General features: G+C 34.8%; 1 protein-coding gene and 2 long non-coding RNA genes across 3 annotated transcripts; 2 read left to right on the forward strand and 1 right to left on the reverse strand.

Moving 5' to 3' along the window:
• The first annotated feature begins 2,025 nt into the window (after window positions 1–2,025).
• On the forward strand, window positions 2,026–7,642 carry LOC125597711. Its single transcript, XR_007331914.1, has 7 exons — window positions 2,026–4,034; window positions 4,173–5,775; window positions 5,883–5,972; window positions 6,113–6,160; window positions 6,326–6,654; window positions 6,794–6,970; window positions 7,314–7,642. It is a non-coding gene; the product is annotated as an uncharacterized LOC125597711 (long non-coding RNA).
• Window positions 7,643–9,309: 1,667 nt separating this feature from the next.
• LOC125597707 lies at window positions 9,310–10,679 on the forward strand. Its single transcript, XM_048772277.1, has 4 exons — window positions 9,310–9,760; window positions 9,842–9,963; window positions 10,054–10,239; window positions 10,396–10,679. The coding sequence occupies exons 1-4, from the start codon at window positions 9,533–9,535 to the stop codon at window positions 10,508–10,510; spliced, it is 651 nt and encodes a 216-aa protein (XP_048628234.1). The 5' UTR covers window positions 9,310–9,532; the 3' UTR covers window positions 10,511–10,679.
• Window positions 10,680–15,643: 4,964 nt separating this feature from the next.
• Window positions 15,644–16,602, reverse strand: LOC125597712. The gene is made up of 4 exons (XR_007331915.1): window positions 16,498–16,602; window positions 15,994–16,397; window positions 15,772–15,895; window positions 15,644–15,664 (listed from the first exon to the last, which is right to left on the reverse strand). It is a non-coding gene; the product is annotated as an uncharacterized LOC125597712 (long non-coding RNA).
• Window positions 16,603–17,985: the final 1,383 nt, after the last annotated feature.

A 17,985-nucleotide genomic window follows, 5' to 3' on the forward strand; every position in this document is an offset into this window, starting at 1 on the left:
CAAAATAGCTAGACCATTGACCAAGCTGTTGTGCAAAGAGATCATCTTCAACTTTGATGAAAAATGCCTAGAAGCCTTTAAGAAGCTGAAGGAGGAGCTCACCAGTGCCCCAATAGTTCAACCACCAGATTGGAGTCTACCCTTCGAAATCATGTGCGACGCCAGTGACTATGCTGTGGGGGCAGTCTTGGGGCAAAAGAAGGACAAGAAGACACATGTGATCTACTATGCTAGTAGAACACTTGATGATGCCCAAATGAAGTATGACACAACTGAGAAGGAGCTGTTGGCAATTGTCTATGCCTTCGAGAAGTTCAGGAGCTACCTGGTAGGGTCTAAGGTCATTGTCTACACTGACCATGCTGCACTGCGACATCTACTAGCCAAGAAGGATGCCAAGCCAAGGCTGCTCAGATGGATATTAATACTACAAGAGTTTGATCTCAAAATCAAGGACAAGCCATGAGTGGAGAATGGTGTAGCTGATCACCTTTCAAGATTAAGAGTGGAGTGTGGGATTCCTATTGATGAGGGACTCCATGAAGAGCAGATTATGGCTACAGAAGCAATGGTCACAGCTTGTGAGACTGGAAGGAAGATTGAAGAAATGAAGGCAATTGATGAAACAGGCCCATGGTATGCTGATCTAGTGAACTACTTGGCATGTGGAAGGGAACCATTGAATCTGACAGGCTATGCAAGGAAGAAGTTCTTCAAGGATGTGAAGAGATACTACTGGGACGAGCCTTACCTCTACACTCTTTGCAAAGATCAAATCTATAGAAGAGTAGTAGCTCAAGAGGAGGTGGAAGGAATCCTCACACACTGCCATGGACCAGCCTATGGAGGTCACTTTGCCACCTTCAAGACTGTCTCCAAGGTGCTACAAGCAGGATTTTGGTGGCCCCATATGTTCAAAGACACACAAGAGTTTGTGTCAAGGTGTGACCCAAGCCAAAGGAGAGGGAACATCACCAAGAGAAATGAGATGCCTCAAAATCCTATCTTGGAGGTGGAAGTGTTTGATGTGTGGGGCATTGACTTCATGGGACCATTCTCATCTTCCTATGGTAATGAATACATTCTTGTTGCTGTGGATTATGTCTCCAAATGGGTGGAAGCTATAGCCAGCCCAACCAATGATGCTAAGGTTGTCCTCAAGATGTTCAAGAGCATTATCTTCCCAAGGTTTGGAGTCCCAAGAGTTGTGATCAGTGATGGAGGCACCCACTTCATCAACAAACTTTTTGAGAACCTTCTTAAGAAGAATGGTGTCAAGCACAAGGTGGCAACTGCTTATCATCCCCAAACAAGTGGCCAAGTTGAGATTTCCAACAGGGAGATAAAGTCCATTTTGGAGAAGACTGTGGGGACAACAAGGAAGGATTGGTCTACAAAGCTTGATGATGCACTTTGGGCCTATAGGACTGCTTTCAAGACACCCTTGGGAACCACTCCCTTCAATCTTGTCTATGGGAAAGCTTGCCATCTGCCAGTGGAGCTTGAGTACAAGGCACTATGGGCTGTTAAAATGCTGAACTTTGACATCAAGAGTGCCAAAGAGAAAAGAATTTTCTAACTCCATGAGCTTGATGAGATTCGACTTGATGCTTTTGAGAACTCAAGGATTTACAAAGAAAAGACCAAGGCATTCCATGACAAGAAGATCCTGAAGAGGGAGTTCAACATTGGAGATCAAGTGTTGCTCTTCAACTCTCGATTGAAGTTGTTCCCTGGAAAACTTAAGTCAAGATGGTCCGGCCCTTTCAAGATCAAAGAAGTGAGGCCATATGGAGCAATTGTGCTTTAGAACAAGACCGGTGGGGACTTTACAGTGAATGGGCAAAGAGTCAAGCTGTACATGGCGGCCACACCTGAGAAGGAAGGAACCTCGGTTCCACTTTCCGATCCCAAACCAGCCTAAACCAAAAAGGGGTAGTCAAGCTAGAGACTTAAAACAAGCTCACTTGGGAGGAAGTCCCACATCTATCCCTATATATATTACTGTTTACTTGTGTGGTTTTTCTTTTGTGTGTTTGATAAGTGTGTTTAAAATTTTCATGTGATTCTCCACTTAATCAAAGAAGAAAGATGGCCATCCAGCAAAGCTACAAGTGTTAAAATTATTCAACTCCATCTAGCAACTCCAAGCTAAGTGTCTCTACAACCATTGTAAATATATAGTTTTCATGTTTGTTTCTTCTAGACCTCTTCTTTCACCTTGCTCTCACACAAGAGACTGTGTGAAGTAAGTGTGGGGGGGAGAGTCTACTTATCTCACATGTTTTCTGTTTTGTTTACTTGTCATAAGCATTGCATATCCATTTGCATAGAAAATCCATAAAAATTTGCAAAACTCCAAAAATTACAAAAAAAAACATTTAGTTATATCATTTGCATCTTTAGGTTTGAGTCTAGATCATATATAATGCATAGGTAAAATCCCTACAACTCATGCAATGAACTCATTGTTGATACCCTTTTGAATCATAATAAGTAGCTTGAGCTTATTCTGAATTTCTTGTAGACTTCGAGCCTTGAAAACTCCTCTTAAGACTCATTGAATCTTACTCTTTGAAACCAACTCCGATCTTAATTGACTTAAATGAACTTAATGCTTCTTGCTTATGGTCTCTTGAGTACTAAATCATGGCTTTACACACACTTGAGCTTGTATAAACCATTTTACCAATCTTTTTGACAACTCAAGTGGTAGTCCATACCCTAAACCCTTCCCTTCTTTCAAACCATCATTAATTGTTGAGTGAGGTCTTTTTGTGAAAGCTTGTCATGTGCAAAATCTTGAGAGTATTAGGAGCGACATTGATTTGTTCTCATCTCTTGCTAGCATTAGGACCTCTTTTGGGCTAGCATCTAGGATGGTGGTTGGAATGATGTGCTTTAATTCTTTTGATCTTGGGGATTGAATTGGGAAAGATTATGTAAAGGAAATGAATCAAAAAGTGTGTCTAAAACAACTAGGAACAAAAAAAAAAAGGAAGATAGCTCAGATTGTGTCAATAAAAACCCCAAAAAGAAAAGAAGAAAAAAAAAATAAGAGAATGGGGATAACAAATTTTTGAGCTAAGATACATAGTTGTTAAGACAAAGAAAAGAAAATAAAAGAGTGTTCATTGGGTAAGAGATGAAAATGGGTGTATATTTGGGATTTGAGATGAAGAAAAGAAAGGGTAGAACTTAAAAATTGTCTAGGAAAAGGGTACAATGATGAGAACCGATTTATGTATGCATTAATTGCTCCTTTTCTTAGATAAATTTTGCATAATGATCAAGCTCCTATTCTTGAGTGTAAGTCACCATTGCAAAATGTATTTGGACCCTTCTCATTCTTCACATTAAGCCATTTTTTCTCACCAAACCAAATGATTTAGACCAATTGGCAATTTGCGAGAATTCACTTATGATATTTCTTATTGAATGTGAGAGTTGGTTGATTTGAAGATTCATGATAATGAGTTAAAAGAGCAAAGGAATTGATAGGCCTAGAGAAGTTAGAGCTAATAAAAACATCTTGCTCTTGCTATTTGGTATGATTTTGTAAGGATATCACAACAATGGCATTGAAGAGTTTCTTAAGGTCATGAATTTCCATTTGTGTATTGAAACATCACTTCCTATGTTCTTGAAAGTTTACTTAAGGACAAGTAAAGGACTAGTGTGGGGGAGTTGATGTGTTGTGATTTTGCATAGTTTTAGCTTTGTTATTTCATATATATTCATGCATTAACCTTACATTTATTTGCATTTAGAGTCTATTGCATGTACATTTGCATCTTGTAGGTGTTGGATGAATTGTTTGGAGTTTTGGAGGTGATTAGAGCACAAAAGGAGCTCTCGAGGAGTCTTGAACCGAACGTGTGAAAGACAAGCATGGATGAAGGTCTTAAAGATATCTTTTGAAACTTGTCTTTTGGGAAGACATGGTAAATTGAGTTAGCTTTACAATGGAGGTGGTTTCAAGTCGTTTGGAGCTGTATTGAGGGATTTATGATCAAAATACTACACACATATCAGTATGACATTCCTAGTGGCCACCCTAGCAGCATCAACAATAGCCTTCGAATTTTAAGCCTTTAGACTCATTTTTATTCACATAAAACCTATAAAACTCATTACTATTCATTATTCTTCTTATTTTTGGTATTCTAAAGGTGTGTGCAACATGGAGAAAGTGGAGAAAACTTTAATGAGTGAGTTTTATCTCTTTAAAGCTTGCAACATGGGGGATGGGTTGTCTATCATGAGTTTGGTGGCTCTTTTGGCCTAACTTTCTCTACCTTTTCCGAAGAGGCAAGACTACTTTGGCCATATGAAGGGGCAAAAGGTGTTCTATAATGGAAGAAAGTGGAGAATAACTTTTATGAGTGTGTTTTATGCTTTATGCTTTCACATGATGGATGTGTTGTCATCCTCCTTTACTTAGGCTATAAAAGAGACTGCAAGGGGAAGGAGGAAGACAACACATCCATCATGTGAAAGCATAAAGCATAAAACACACTCATAAAAGTTATTCTCCACTTTCTTCCATTATAGAACACCTTTTGCCCCTTCATATGGCCAAAGTAGTCTTGCCTCTTCAAAAAAGGTAGAGAAAGTTAGGCCAAAAGAGCCACCAAACTCATGATAGACAACCCATCCCCCATGTTGCAAGCTTTAAAGAGATAAAACTCACTCATTAAAGTTTTCTTCACTTTCTCCATGTTGCACACACCTTTAGAATACCAAAAATAAGAAGAATAATGAATAGTAATGAGTTTTATAGGTTTTAAGTGAATAAAAATAGTCTAAAGGCTTAAAATTCGAAGGCTATTGTTGATGTTGCTAGGGTGGCCGCCAGGAATGTCATACTGATATGTGTGTAGCATTTTGATCATAAATCCCTCAATACAGCTCCAAACGACTCGAAACCACCTCCATTGTAAAGCTAACTCAATTTACCATGTCTTCCCAAAAGACAAGTTTCAAAAGATATCTTTAAGCCTTCATCCATCCTTGTCTTTCACACGTTCGGTTCAAGACTCCTCGAAAGCTCCTTTTGTGCTCTAATCACCTCCAAAACTCCAAAAAATTCATCCAACACCTACAAGATGCAAATGTACATGCAATAGACTCTAAATGCAAATAAATGTAAGGTTAATGCATGAATATATATGAAATAACAAAGCTAAAACTATGCAAAATCACAACACATCACTTTTGCTATACCAAAGTGTGTTCCTTTAGATTTACAAGTAACAAGAACAATGAGTTGATCTTGATTGTGTTTTTTGGATCTATATTTTAAAGGATTTAAGCTATAGTTTATGTATGAAATTTAATTTTCAGGGACTTCAAATCAGAACTAACCAGCTTAAAATCAAAAATGTGTCTCAGATCCCAGCCTCCATGGAGGAAGAAGATTACCCTGGATTACGCCACTCAATACTACATGTCTCCCGACCTCAACCCCAGCTCTCCTGTCCACATCACCCATAACAGCAGCCTCCACATCCACTTCCCCAACCCCCTTGCTTTTTGCTGGTAACAACATCCACATGTGTCCCTTGTCCACAACACCACCATCCACTCCTCGCAAGTTCAAGACAACCACATCCACACACCCCATCTGTCCACAATACCCAAGCAATACACACATAGTGATCTTGCCCCTCACATGTCTGGACATCCACAAAACCATAATCTGTCATTCTCACCATGCACCTCAGCTATCCTGATGATTAACAGTCTCTTTTACATCATGCTCTCTTTGGTAATGTATGTACTAAAGCTCTCTTTTGTAGCCTCAACCGAATTTTGCTAGATGCAAACACTCATAGACATGCTAGTGTATAATTATTAACTTTTCTTTGTCATCTGTTTAGCTCTGTGTCCACATCTACGCAAAACACTTTTTCATGGATCGATTCGAGATCTTGCAGTGGTTGAATCTGAATTCTATTTAGCTGATTGAGGTTTGTATATTTCTTAATGGAATCTGTAATCCTGTATTTTCATGTTGCATCAGAGGCTGTGAATTGTCTTTATTTTTATGACATTGCATTAGCACCAGGACCATTGCTTTACTTGATTCATATCTCTTTTGTTTCTGTAGGGAGAGCTTGCTACTTTCAAGTCCATGACTTGGTTTGCCAAACCCCAGGTCTGCTCCTTTTGCCCTTTAACAAAAACAATGGTTAGCAGCTTTTCAAACTTGATAACAACGAAACTGAACAGACACAGAACTCCAACAAACAGTTTGCACCCATTTATGTTTTTTCCTTGTGTGTGTGTGATGGTAAGTTATCAGTGCTTTGACTTGTGCTAGGAGAGGGTGGTTGAATGATTACATCTTTACTTCTCAGCCCCGTCTTCTGGTCAAAGCAACAGGGTACGGTTTGCTTCTTACTCTAGAGATCGTGATCATGGGACTGGCAGTTCTATTCAGGATCAACAGTGTAAAACAGCAGACAACAACGGTGGTGTTACAGAAAATTGCGATCAAGACATGAATGGTTGATGTAAGAGAAAAGGCTGATGGAGTAGGAAACTCAACTGATTTAGACATTTATACCACAGCACAAACCAAAGACAAAAAACTGATGGTAGTAAGATGAAATCTTCCTGAAAACAACAAACTGAAGGATTCAACTCCAGGTAAATTGCTTAAGAGTACCATTGCAGATACAAATTTCTTAGATTACAAACACTGTTTGTTATCCAAACTAATGAACAAAGCTCAAAGCTCATCAGTAGAATTCTGTAGCATTGTGCTTAGAGATCTTTCGTTGTGGAGATACAGGTAAGGTCAAACAAACAGATGGAGTTTGATCCAGTTAAGCAGCATAGGCATTTTTGTCCCTGGATCTGGTCGACGAGTAGAAAAGGCCCTGGATGGAGGCAGACTCTATCTGCATTACAACGCCATAAGGGATCTTGTCAGACTCCACTATCACCCTCTTCCGTTCTCAAGGTAACACATTATTTTCCATTTTTCTTAGGCACAGTAATTCGTTTTTTTCTAGTGTTAGGATGGATAGATATAACTTACCTCCGACCATTCTCATTTTTTCTCGACATGAGATCATATAAAACCCCCCTTTTGTAGCAAAAAATAGCAGGATCAGATAATACTCCACGATTCCATTATGCATGACTTCTCGTTGATTTGATCTTTTTGGATTCGTTCCGAGCATGAGATAACTGATCAAATTGTAAAGAACAAGAACTATATACATTTCTATACCTGCAAGTTATTGTTATTTCATCAGTTGCAACGTCTTTGATGGTTCTTTATGTGATGTTTTTGTTGTCAGGTAGATGATCCTTTAATATCTGTTCGGAACTTTATGCATGACTTCTCGCTGAGGCACAGAAGATTTTGTTACTGAAAAGACTTGAGTGCAATGTAAAACTTGAAAAACTGTTAACATTCATGTTGTTCTGAGTTATTTGTTGATTTCTCAAAAATTAAAACCTATGTTGTCTAACCCATTTGAAATTCCTGGAGCTTAAAATCATGTGTAGATACACTCATAACTTCATTCGTAACATTGCTCTTGTAAGTCTAGTATCAATTTTGGGTTGCAATGATCCCTGAGAAAGTTCAGGTGCATAACATAAAAAAAGAAACAGTTTCGGATCACCTTTTAGTTCGGTTTAATATTATGGTGTTGGTTCGGTTGTTACACTAATCACCCTAGTTTAGTGTTCTTCAATAACTCGAGTGAACATAGTTGATTGGGAGACTCCTTTCAAGGTACAATAGATATAAGTTATCATATCTTCGGTGACAAAAAAAAAAAATTTATTATTTGGTTTTGAGAAATTCCTTATAATACCTAAAAAAAAAAGTTTTTGTCACAAATATAAACCTTAAAAATAAAAATGACCAAAATAGATTTAAATGTTTTATCAAAAAAAGTAAATATACACTTATACCCCTAAGATTAATTAATCTAGACATTAGAGTTTAGAGTTAAAGGGTGGAGTTTAGAGTCAAGGGGCACGGTTTAGGGTTTAAAATTGAGCAGTAGGGTTTTGGGGATGGATTTCAAATTTTAAAAAATAAAAAATAAAAAAAGTTTTAAAAATTTCAAAATAAAAAATGTTAGTTTAAGTCATTTTAGTTTTTGAAGTCTATTTATGCGATAAAACTTAAAAAAATATATTCGAGAGAATTGCCTTTGGTTTTTCCAAAAGATTATTTTTCCTACTAGATTACAGAACTTTGAAACTCAAGTGTGCGGATATTTCCTGAATTAGGATGGAAAAGACAAGCGCAAGTAGATCCCTGATATACAACCATTTCCTTCCGTCATGTCCCACTATCTTCATTTTAATTATTTTTATATCAAAACTTTTCTAAAACAATAATAATTTATGAATACTTTTCAAATTAAGTAATTATGTGGACCATCCCCGGATTCATGGCTCAAGTTTATGGACTATGCAAACCTGATGCTAACACATTTGTGTTTCTTAAACTTTTAATGTATTAAATAGGTGTTTAAATTCTTGTTTATATCTGTTTGCAGCTGCTTTAATACCCTACCAGGGATCTACTTGTGCTTGTCTTTTCCACCCTAATTCAGTTGTGAACTTGTGATCCTACTTTAGTAGATGCGGGTTTAGCACCATAAACACGACCATAAAAATAAAATCTTTGTAAGCTTTTAATGTATCTAACTGTAAATCATATTTCCTTTGTTTCATAAAGAATATCACTTAGATATTTTTACACATATCAAAAAAAATAATTGAGATGTATTTATGTTTTCATTAATTACAACTAGTTAATCAATGGTCTTTAAAATAAATAAATTTATTTATAAAATCAATGCATTTTGCAATTAATATTTGACTGGAATTGATTATAAATTATATTGGAATTGTAGAATGACACTTCTTATATAACAAGAAAAAAATGTTAAAGTGACAATTATTCAGAAACAAAAACAGAGAGAGTATTTTTATTTTCGATCAATGATAACGTGAAAGTTTAAAATTATAAGAACTTACAAAATCAACAATATGTGAAATGCTAAGTCAAAAAAAAAATGTGAAATGAAATGGCAAATTTAGTTTTTAATTACTTAAACATGGTTCCTGGTTTTAAGAACTAGTATTTAATGGGATGTTCTATGTGCATATAGTCGTATGAAAGATAAATATATGCATAATTAAATTGTAAAATTAGTTTCTATTTACTTAATTGTGAAATGACCGAACACGATTCCTGGTTTCCAACCCATGCTCAATGTGGTATAAGACTAGAACAAAGTTATTGTCCCCAAGAATGTAAAGCTGCAGCACGTTCACTCTACCCTGATTACAAAAACACGGTCCATGCTTTCATACTCAAACAGACATTTGACCCACTTTAATTTATTAACTTATTATCTACATTATTCACATATTGAGACGCAAAGGAAAGAGAGAGAGTGACTCAAAAGATTACGATACAAAACCGAACCCAAGTCAATTATCTTTCTTTCAGACCAAAGACGAAGAGAGAGACAGAGAGAGAATCGTAATGGGAGAAGTACAGAGGATCGTGGTGGTTGTAGAGGATAAAGAAGCGGCCAGGACAGCGTTACAGTGGGCACTTCATAACCTCTTCCGTCACGGTGACGTCATAGTCCTCCTCCACGTATTTTCTCCTCCTCCCCGCAAGAAGAAATCCACGGCGGCGCGTCTCCTCCGCCGCCACGGATACCATCTCGCCCTTTCTTTCCGTGAAATCTGCGACGATTTCTTCAACGTGAGTGAATGAAACAGTCTGATCTCAAGATTTTCTTTATTCTTGATGAGAATTTTAATTAGCTCTCTTCGTGGTTAACAGACAAATACGGAGATAATCGTGAGAGAAGGAGACGAAGATGGAACAACGATCGCTGAAGTCGTGAAAGAAACTGGTGCGTCAACGCTTCTCGTTGGTCTCCATCAGCAGAGCTTTCTTTACAGGTACTATTATGATCATTTCGAAAGTTACGGGTCATTTCTAAAGATTTTAGAATCCCCACAAGTTATGATTTAGTTTAATGTGATGTGTAGATGGGCAGTGAGTGGGATTGATGTAGCTAGAAATTTTAATTGCAAAGTAATGGCTATAAAGCAGCCTTCACCGGAAGAGTCGCCGCTGCCGGGAAAAGCTAAGGGATGCAAGACCTCACAGACGACGGTGACGTTAGATAGTTTAACTAATTTTGACTTTTCTCAAATAGACATTTCTGGATTACAGTAAGATTCCTAACCTCTTTTGTTTTCAAATTAAATTATATTGTTTTTAAATATTAACTAAAACTATGTGATTTGATAAATAAATAATCTTAAGACACATACCAGTTTGATATCTACAGAACATTGAATGATGACATGTAGCTTTGTCTGAAACAGGGTTCCTGAGATTCCGACACCTAAAGTACCGTACAGATTATGCCCGAGTCCTCGTGCGATACTATGGAGAACAAGACCACGGAGATCTAAAGACCGTTACGCTGCCGTTTCATAGTCTACCATTTTTGTTCCAAATAAAATGCAAAATACAAAGCTTTACTCTCAGTTCTTGTGCAACACACATTCTAACTCCATACAAAAAAATCATTCGAATCATGCGAAATTAACACGCATAGGCATAATGTAAATAATGTTCATTTATGTTAAGAACTCGTTTTCCTCTCCATAAGCTGTATTTGAATCTGTAGGCTAAGAATATCCAAACAACATTACCTTTCCTCTCCATAAGCTGTATTTGAATCTGGTGGCAAGCTCTTTTGTGGTCGGCGGCCAATAGCTCACTGCTTCGGTTTGAGGAGCATCAGTGCTGCTGAAGAACTCCTTGAGGACATTTGTCCTGTATTTAACGTATCGGAAAGCTCCTGCGAAAAGGCACGATCCTAGACAGGTGCTCTTTGTCGATCAAGAATGTCCAGAGGAGCTCGCCTGAGGTCTTCCATTCGTCGTCGATAGACATACGGTGATCCGCCATGGGAGCAAGCTAGAAGAACAAAAAAATAAGATAAGGTTAATTAAAGTGAAACGAGGCAATGATTTGTATTAGCTAACAAACTCGAGCTTAAAAGGCATTCTTATTTTCGCTGGAATCGGTGAAAATAGGTTGAGCAAGATGACGATGAAGCCGAATGAAGAAGATAACTCTATAAATAATCTGGGACGTCCAAAATAAAAGGTAGCATAATGATCAAACAGCTGTTATTAATGACAAAGATCTGTGTTGTCCACATCCGGTTCCTACAAGCGGCTGTCGAAATATAAGGAAAATCAATGGCTGATAACAAAAGTCTGCCACTTTCGAGGTTCAGTTAGTCAACCTTGTGGCTGGAGTTGAATTGAAAATGTTAAAGACTCAAATGCTATTTAAACAAAAGTGTTCTGGTAGAAGAAAATGTCCTAGAGTAGAGTGAAATAAAAAAAAATCATGAAATGTTCTATAATGTAAATCTTTCTAAATTCAAAATGTATTTCTAATTTAATAGAAAAAAGGTGTACTTTTCTTTTAATAAAAAAAATCATAGCACACGAAAATAATCAATAACACATTATATATATTTCTTACTATAATTGATTTATTTTCTCCTTTATTTCTTTAATTTCATTTGCTACCATATAATTTTTACAGTATCATAATTGATAGATACACATATACATAAAATATAATATTCCCACATACTTTCGGACTTTTTTATAGTTTATATATATATTAGTCATTCTATACTTATGATAAATAAATATTTTACGTATAGAATTTGTATTTTATATGTTTGATACCTATTCAGCTCTCGGCTTGGTTCTAATCTGGTATGGATATTTTGAATATTGAAACCGTTCAGATATTTAGAAATTTTGATTCGCTTCCAGTTTTAGTTATTTCGGTTCAGTTTGGTCGGTGTTTTATTTACGCCAACAATACCTATCCACCTCTACTCTCTCTTAATCCCTATGAGTAACCCATCCACCTTTACTCCTCTTCATATCTGCAGTTGATCCTTCTAGAACTAATTCTATTTTGACTGAATTGCTCTCTTATTTCCCATATGCTGGGTTTATCTCCCTTGAATTTATTTTTTAATCTTTGTGTAGTTATGTTTTAATTCTTTTTCTTTCGGTTAATTTTTTTAATTATTTTCCTTTTATTAATGGGGTTGGCTTGTAATATTGCACTAGATTTTAATCCGCGCTTTAAAAGCGTGGGATAACTTTTTCGTTTTTCTGTTTAATAAGATGTCAAATATAATTAACATATGAACTTTGAAATTTGATCTTTAACGTCTATAATTAAGTGTATTTATTTTTACGTCTCATATTAAGTTAGTTATCTCGCATTTTTACATGTACTACTTTAAAATAGTGGGTTTAGTAAGTTTTAAGATAGATGTCATTATATGCTGGCCAGGGGTGGGCATATCGGTTTAGTTTCGGGTTCGGTTTGGTTTAGTTAATTTGGGTTTTATAAAACTCAACCCAATTAAAACCAAAGTAGCTTTGGTTTAGGTTCGATTTGGGTTTAGTTTGGTTCGGTTTAGTTCGGTTTGGTTTAGATTTAGTTTGGTTTTCCTTAAAAATCTATGAAACAAAAAACCATTTAAAGCTCGATGACAAAACTCTTAACCACGTCAAAGGAAGAAATACATAATAAGCAAAAAGCAGACTATTTGTAATCTAATTAGCGTAACAAAGACTTGTAAGCATTCCAAAACCTATTAACTAAAAGACTATTAGCATCTACCTTTTTGTTTTTATTGATCCTATAATAACTTTGTTACATAATTTAGAGAATGAAAATTGGAGAAGATGAGCGAAACGACATGGCTACGATTTAGATGCTTATAGGTTTTAGGTTTTGTTTTCAGTACAATCTTTAGGTATTAGGATTATTTGAATCATATTTGGATTTTTTTTTAAATATATGGAAGTTAAGAAAAAATGGAAAACAAAACTTTAACTCTATATATATATATATATATATATATATATATATTTATAGATAAAAATATATTAGATTATTGGTTTGGTTCGGTTTGAACCCAAACCAAACCAAACCATTCGGGTTGAGTAAAACATGAACCAATTGGGTTATGTAAAGAGCACGGTTTGGTTTGGATCGGTTTAACTTCGGTTGGTTTGGTTTGGATCGGTTCGGTTTGAGTTTTTTGCCCACCCCTAATGCTGGCTAAATAAGCGAAGAAAAATATGCTTTTTAGATTGTCATGGTAAGAAGAGACGGTGAAGATGTATATCACTGTTTTGAAATTTGACCGAATCCGTGGTCGAATTGGTAAACCCGGTAACTTGATATGTAATTCGGTTTATATTTAAAAAAATATTATTTAAAAATTCGATAAAATCCTTACAAAACCGTTTAAACCTAAAACCCGCCAACTGGTTGAATTACTGGTTAAACCAGTAAGTAACTTTGACTTATTTTTTCTTAGATCTTTTAGTTACGTTATGATAATATATTTTGTATTGTAATTCAGAAGTTTGATTTTCAGTTTTTACTATTTTCTTCCTCGTATGTTGTTGATTCCGTATAACTTTTGGCGTTTTTTTTTTGTTATAGACAATCTATTACAACTTGATGTTTTACGTTTAGTTTATTTGGATTAAAATTATTTTGTTATTCACGTTAGACCCTTAAATAGTTTTGGATTTTAAATCTTGATTTTTCTTTTATTATATGTCATAATTTCTAATTTGTTACAAAAATTATTATTTAAATTTCTTTTTGATATTTTCCTATGTGAAATGAAATATTTTTTAACTTATGAGAATAGTTTAGCATATTTTGATAGGTGAACATGTTAAAGATTCTTGTGTCAATTTAACCTCTTACAGTAAATCGTGTTTATAGTGTTAAAATGGTTTAAGAGTATAAGAATATATATGTATTTTATTAGGCATATCTTTTTGGCTGGTAGAAGTATAATTTAAGATATTTTTTCTTCCCAATAAATTATCCCTTTAAGATTGTTAGGATAATATATTTTTAATTGTTTAAATGGTAAAAAACCATGAGAATATCGCAAGATATTACTGGCCGCATATATTGTTGGGAAATTGTTTTAAAACGTTGCATAGAGAAATAATGAAATAATTAATACTACTAACAATAAATGATAGTGGCGTATTTTGTAAATATTTGTAAAAGAGAAGGGGACCTCACAAAAAAAACCTTATACTTTAATAGTATAGATGTAATCTAATCAAATGTTTATTTGTGTTAAATGATGTGTATATTTGTAAAATAGTTATATTGTTTAAGTTTCAGAATATAGTTCGGATGAGCATAAAAGTGTATCGGTGATATTACTCGGTTATAGATTATAGTGAAAATGTTCCTTTTTACCATATGTCTATCTTGACCATTGTTTCAGAGATCTCTGGTTCGAGTGATAACTGGTACAAATAAATATTATATGATGTGATTTTTAGTCTAGAAATATTACGGGTTTCGGTCTCCAACGTCCTAGTATTAAAAAGAAGATAATATTAGATTCTTGGAAACTAATATTGTCAAGAGGTCACTTTTTCTTCAAAGATTAAATATCTTTTGTAGCACAACGCCATTAAAATTCTACATGTATATGTTAACCCAAAAATTGGTTAACAACCAAATATATTTATTGTTTTCTGGGTAAAGCCAAACAATATGATTTAAAAATAAACTAGGTGACTGGTCCGCACCCAGGACAAACATGAAAATATATTGTGATATGGGTTGAGTTGGATTTTGATGGAAACATACCTTCAATAGTGAAATCATTGATTTCCATGTATTGCAAGTGCAAAGAAGTCGATACTTACATATACCATACATCTTCAATGTGGGAGAAAGTGGAACAAGTGAAAGTGGGACAACGTGCAATTTGTTAAAGTATTCAAAATATGGAAAAATTAATAGTGTTCAGTTTTAGAAGGAAAAAAATTTATATTATCACTAAGTGAAATTGTGTTGTATAAATTCTGTAATTGTATATTTTAGGTGAAATATTAAATTTATGTTTTTATATATTTTTAAAAAACAGTGGCATATTAAAAGAAAAAAAATAAAAATGAAATATAATCCATAAGTAATATAAAATAAGAAGTACAATCCTCGATAAAAAAAATTTCCATCGAAACCTGCAAAAAATTATTTAATTTTGTTAGCAATCGTACGATATCAAATAGCCTAATAGATTTCTAAATTTTATTGAGACGAAAATTATATTAAATTGACATACCGTTATCGAAATAGTCGTAAAACTGGTTTGAATGATATTACAACCCGTCTTTCGTAAGAGATTGTTCTATCTGTTAATAGAAGAAAAAAAACAAATGTAAGAATTTAATAATTCAAAATTTCTATCGAATAAAAATAGACTAAAATTGCGTACCGTTCACTATGAAATATTCTGAAAAACTTGTTTGTAGACAACATTCTTTGTTTTTGTCTATGGCTTCCCTTGTTTATCCGTTATTAGGATTTTTAATCCAGATCTCGACTTTACTCTCGAAAGTGCAACGTATAACTGGCCATGAGAGAACATTGGTCTAGGTAGAAACAAACCAACATTTTCCAGCGTTTGACCTTGACTTTTATTGATAGTCATCGCAAAAGCCAACGTAACTGGAAACTGTCTTCGACGACAACGCGGTCCTCGATCTATATAGGTGTTCAAAAAATAATTTATAAACTGATTAAGTTACTGATAACATGCATAGTTTTCAAAATCAAGTATACTATTAACATATTAAGTTGTCTCTTATTACCTGGTCAGCCGATGAACCGGATAACACAACGCAGGGAATCCCTAATAATTCTTCTGCAAGGTTGTCAAGCAGAAGGAACTTTGTGTGGCCAGTATTGTCAAGGACTACCAATTGTAAATTGTACCTATATCGAACAGAATGAGTTGCTCATATATTTCGAAATCACTGGTTTCTCGAGTCTAAAGCACATATAGAAATTACGGTTCCAATGTTTATACTTACCTTGGCAGAAGTTCTGGCCGATAGGTTTTACACTTGGCGCAGTAGTACTTTTTCTTGACTTGGGACTTTTGAATTCCATAAACCATCTGATCGCTTGGCACAGACAATACTTTTTGACAACAGATTTTGCAACTCATATAGTACCATCCCATATCATAATCAATGGCAGCAATTGTACAGATAACAATACACCTCTCTAGCTGTGTATCCAAAAAGCAGAGTGTTATAAAAGAATCGAAAAACAACCTCAAGATATAACATCTCCTTTACCTGTTCTGTCTCCAACACTTCAATAATTGATTTCTGAATGATAGGCTTGAAAAATCTACTTTTCAAATATTTCCGGAATCAGACAAACAGGTTTCGACGGCACCAATGCTATATGCGGGTCTCTTTTGTTCAGCCTGGAAATATTTGAAAAGTATTTGAAATTATGATCCCAAAAGCGTCGGTATAACATATATTTTGTAATATATTTTTGTTAAATAATTTTAAACCACTTACAATTTTGAAAAAGCTTCAACCTCTACCATTTCAGGATTGAGGGAAACGTCAGTAACACCGTATGCAGTAGATACACTATCTGTTGATCACATAATCAAAATAGTTAAGTAAACCGCAGACATTTGGCAGACGCAATTTGATACAAAAATACAGGGTGGTTACCTTTGAACACACTGAGCTTGCCAAATCGCAGAACACATATAATAGACTTCTCCTGGATGAGGTTTTAAGTAGCATCATGTACAAAGATAGCATATTTACCCCACAGATGAACCGTGAGGCGATCAGAACTGCAATAAAAGAAAAGAAAAAAACACCTCATATTTTTTTGGCAAATGTGATACTATGAATAAGCGCTGATTCATTTTTAAGAAAAGAAAAACCTACAACTGATTCTGGAGCTCCAGTGTTATCTTTTCCGTGTCTTTTCAACAATCTCCAAAATGCTGACCCCGACTATTTGACCTATGACGTCTAGAAAAGATAATCGAGGGAAAATATCAGTCCAAAATGGTACGGATAGATATTTAGAAACAGAATAAGCGCTTAACGGAGAATCTCATCCAAAACATGTTTTAATATACTCACCAACCAAATACTCAGTAGCAACCAAACCATCCAAGATATCACGGAAAGCAACTGGTTGGAAACCAGTGAGTGGGCGTGGGAAGAAATCACACACACAAACACGGGTATTACGGCCAAACTCAATCATGTATGCATGTTTGCTGGTTCGATATGCACCTCCCGATTGGACAACTGAAAAAGTTTCAAAAAATTTCCAATACCCTTCTTTGAGTCTTGGCTCATATGGTGCTACCAAAGAACTACTAATAGAAGCATGAATCTTATCTCCCTGCAAGTTAAAATTTCATATTAGGGAGAAATCTATAGGTCGGTGGTAATTAATACTTTGGTATACTAAAGTCTATGAAAGTGTATATCTTACAAAGGAATCGCATAGCACCAACTCAATAGTATATCGATCAGCTGCGATATACTTTTTCCAAAGACGGATAATCTGAACATTAATATGAGATATTTCTTTGTAAGGTTCGAGCTCTGAAACTGTGCTGAAAGTAGACATCTCTTTAGGTTGAAGTATGTGTTGTTATATAAATGTGTTATTATAAATGGTGTGTTCGTCAAGGTAAATTTCTATATTCAACATAGCTTGGGTCCGTAAAATTATTATGCGTATATCCTCTACCCATATTTACTCGAAATCATAAATTTGTTATCAATTGTAATTAATAACAAAACTATTTAGCAAGTAAAATACATGAAAGTAAATATAAATGATTGACTTTACTTTGACATTAATTCCGAAATTTATTTATTTTCTAAATACAATGTTCGACATCTGATCTAATAAGTGATTGACATTAATTCTAATATATTTACTTCCTAAATAAATGATTGACTTTACTTTATAAATGATGGAACTACAGCCACGTTTTTTTTTAAGAATGTAATGAAAATTTCACT

This window comes from Brassica napus, unplaced genomic scaffold, assembly GCF_020379485.1.
Source record: "Brassica napus cultivar Da-Ae unplaced genomic scaffold, Da-Ae ScsIHWf_151;HRSCAF=270, whole genome shotgun sequence".
Lineage (NCBI taxonomy): Eukaryota > Viridiplantae > Streptophyta > Magnoliopsida > Brassicales > Brassicaceae > Brassica > Brassica napus.

Excerpts from the sequence above, each read along its gene's own strand:
- LOC125597707 (XM_048772277.1), top strand. The coding sequence starts at position 9,533 with ATGGGAGAAGTACAGAGGATCGTGGTGGTTGTAGAGGATAAAGAAGCG. Across the intron at positions 9,761-9,841 it reads TCTGCGACGATTTCTTCAAC|ACAAATACGGAGATAATCGT; the intron begins GTGAGTGAATGA and ends CGTGGTTAACAG. Across the intron at positions 9,964-10,053 it reads CAGCAGAGCTTTCTTTACAG|ATGGGCAGTGAGTGGGATTG; the intron begins GTACTATTATGA and ends TGTGATGTGTAG.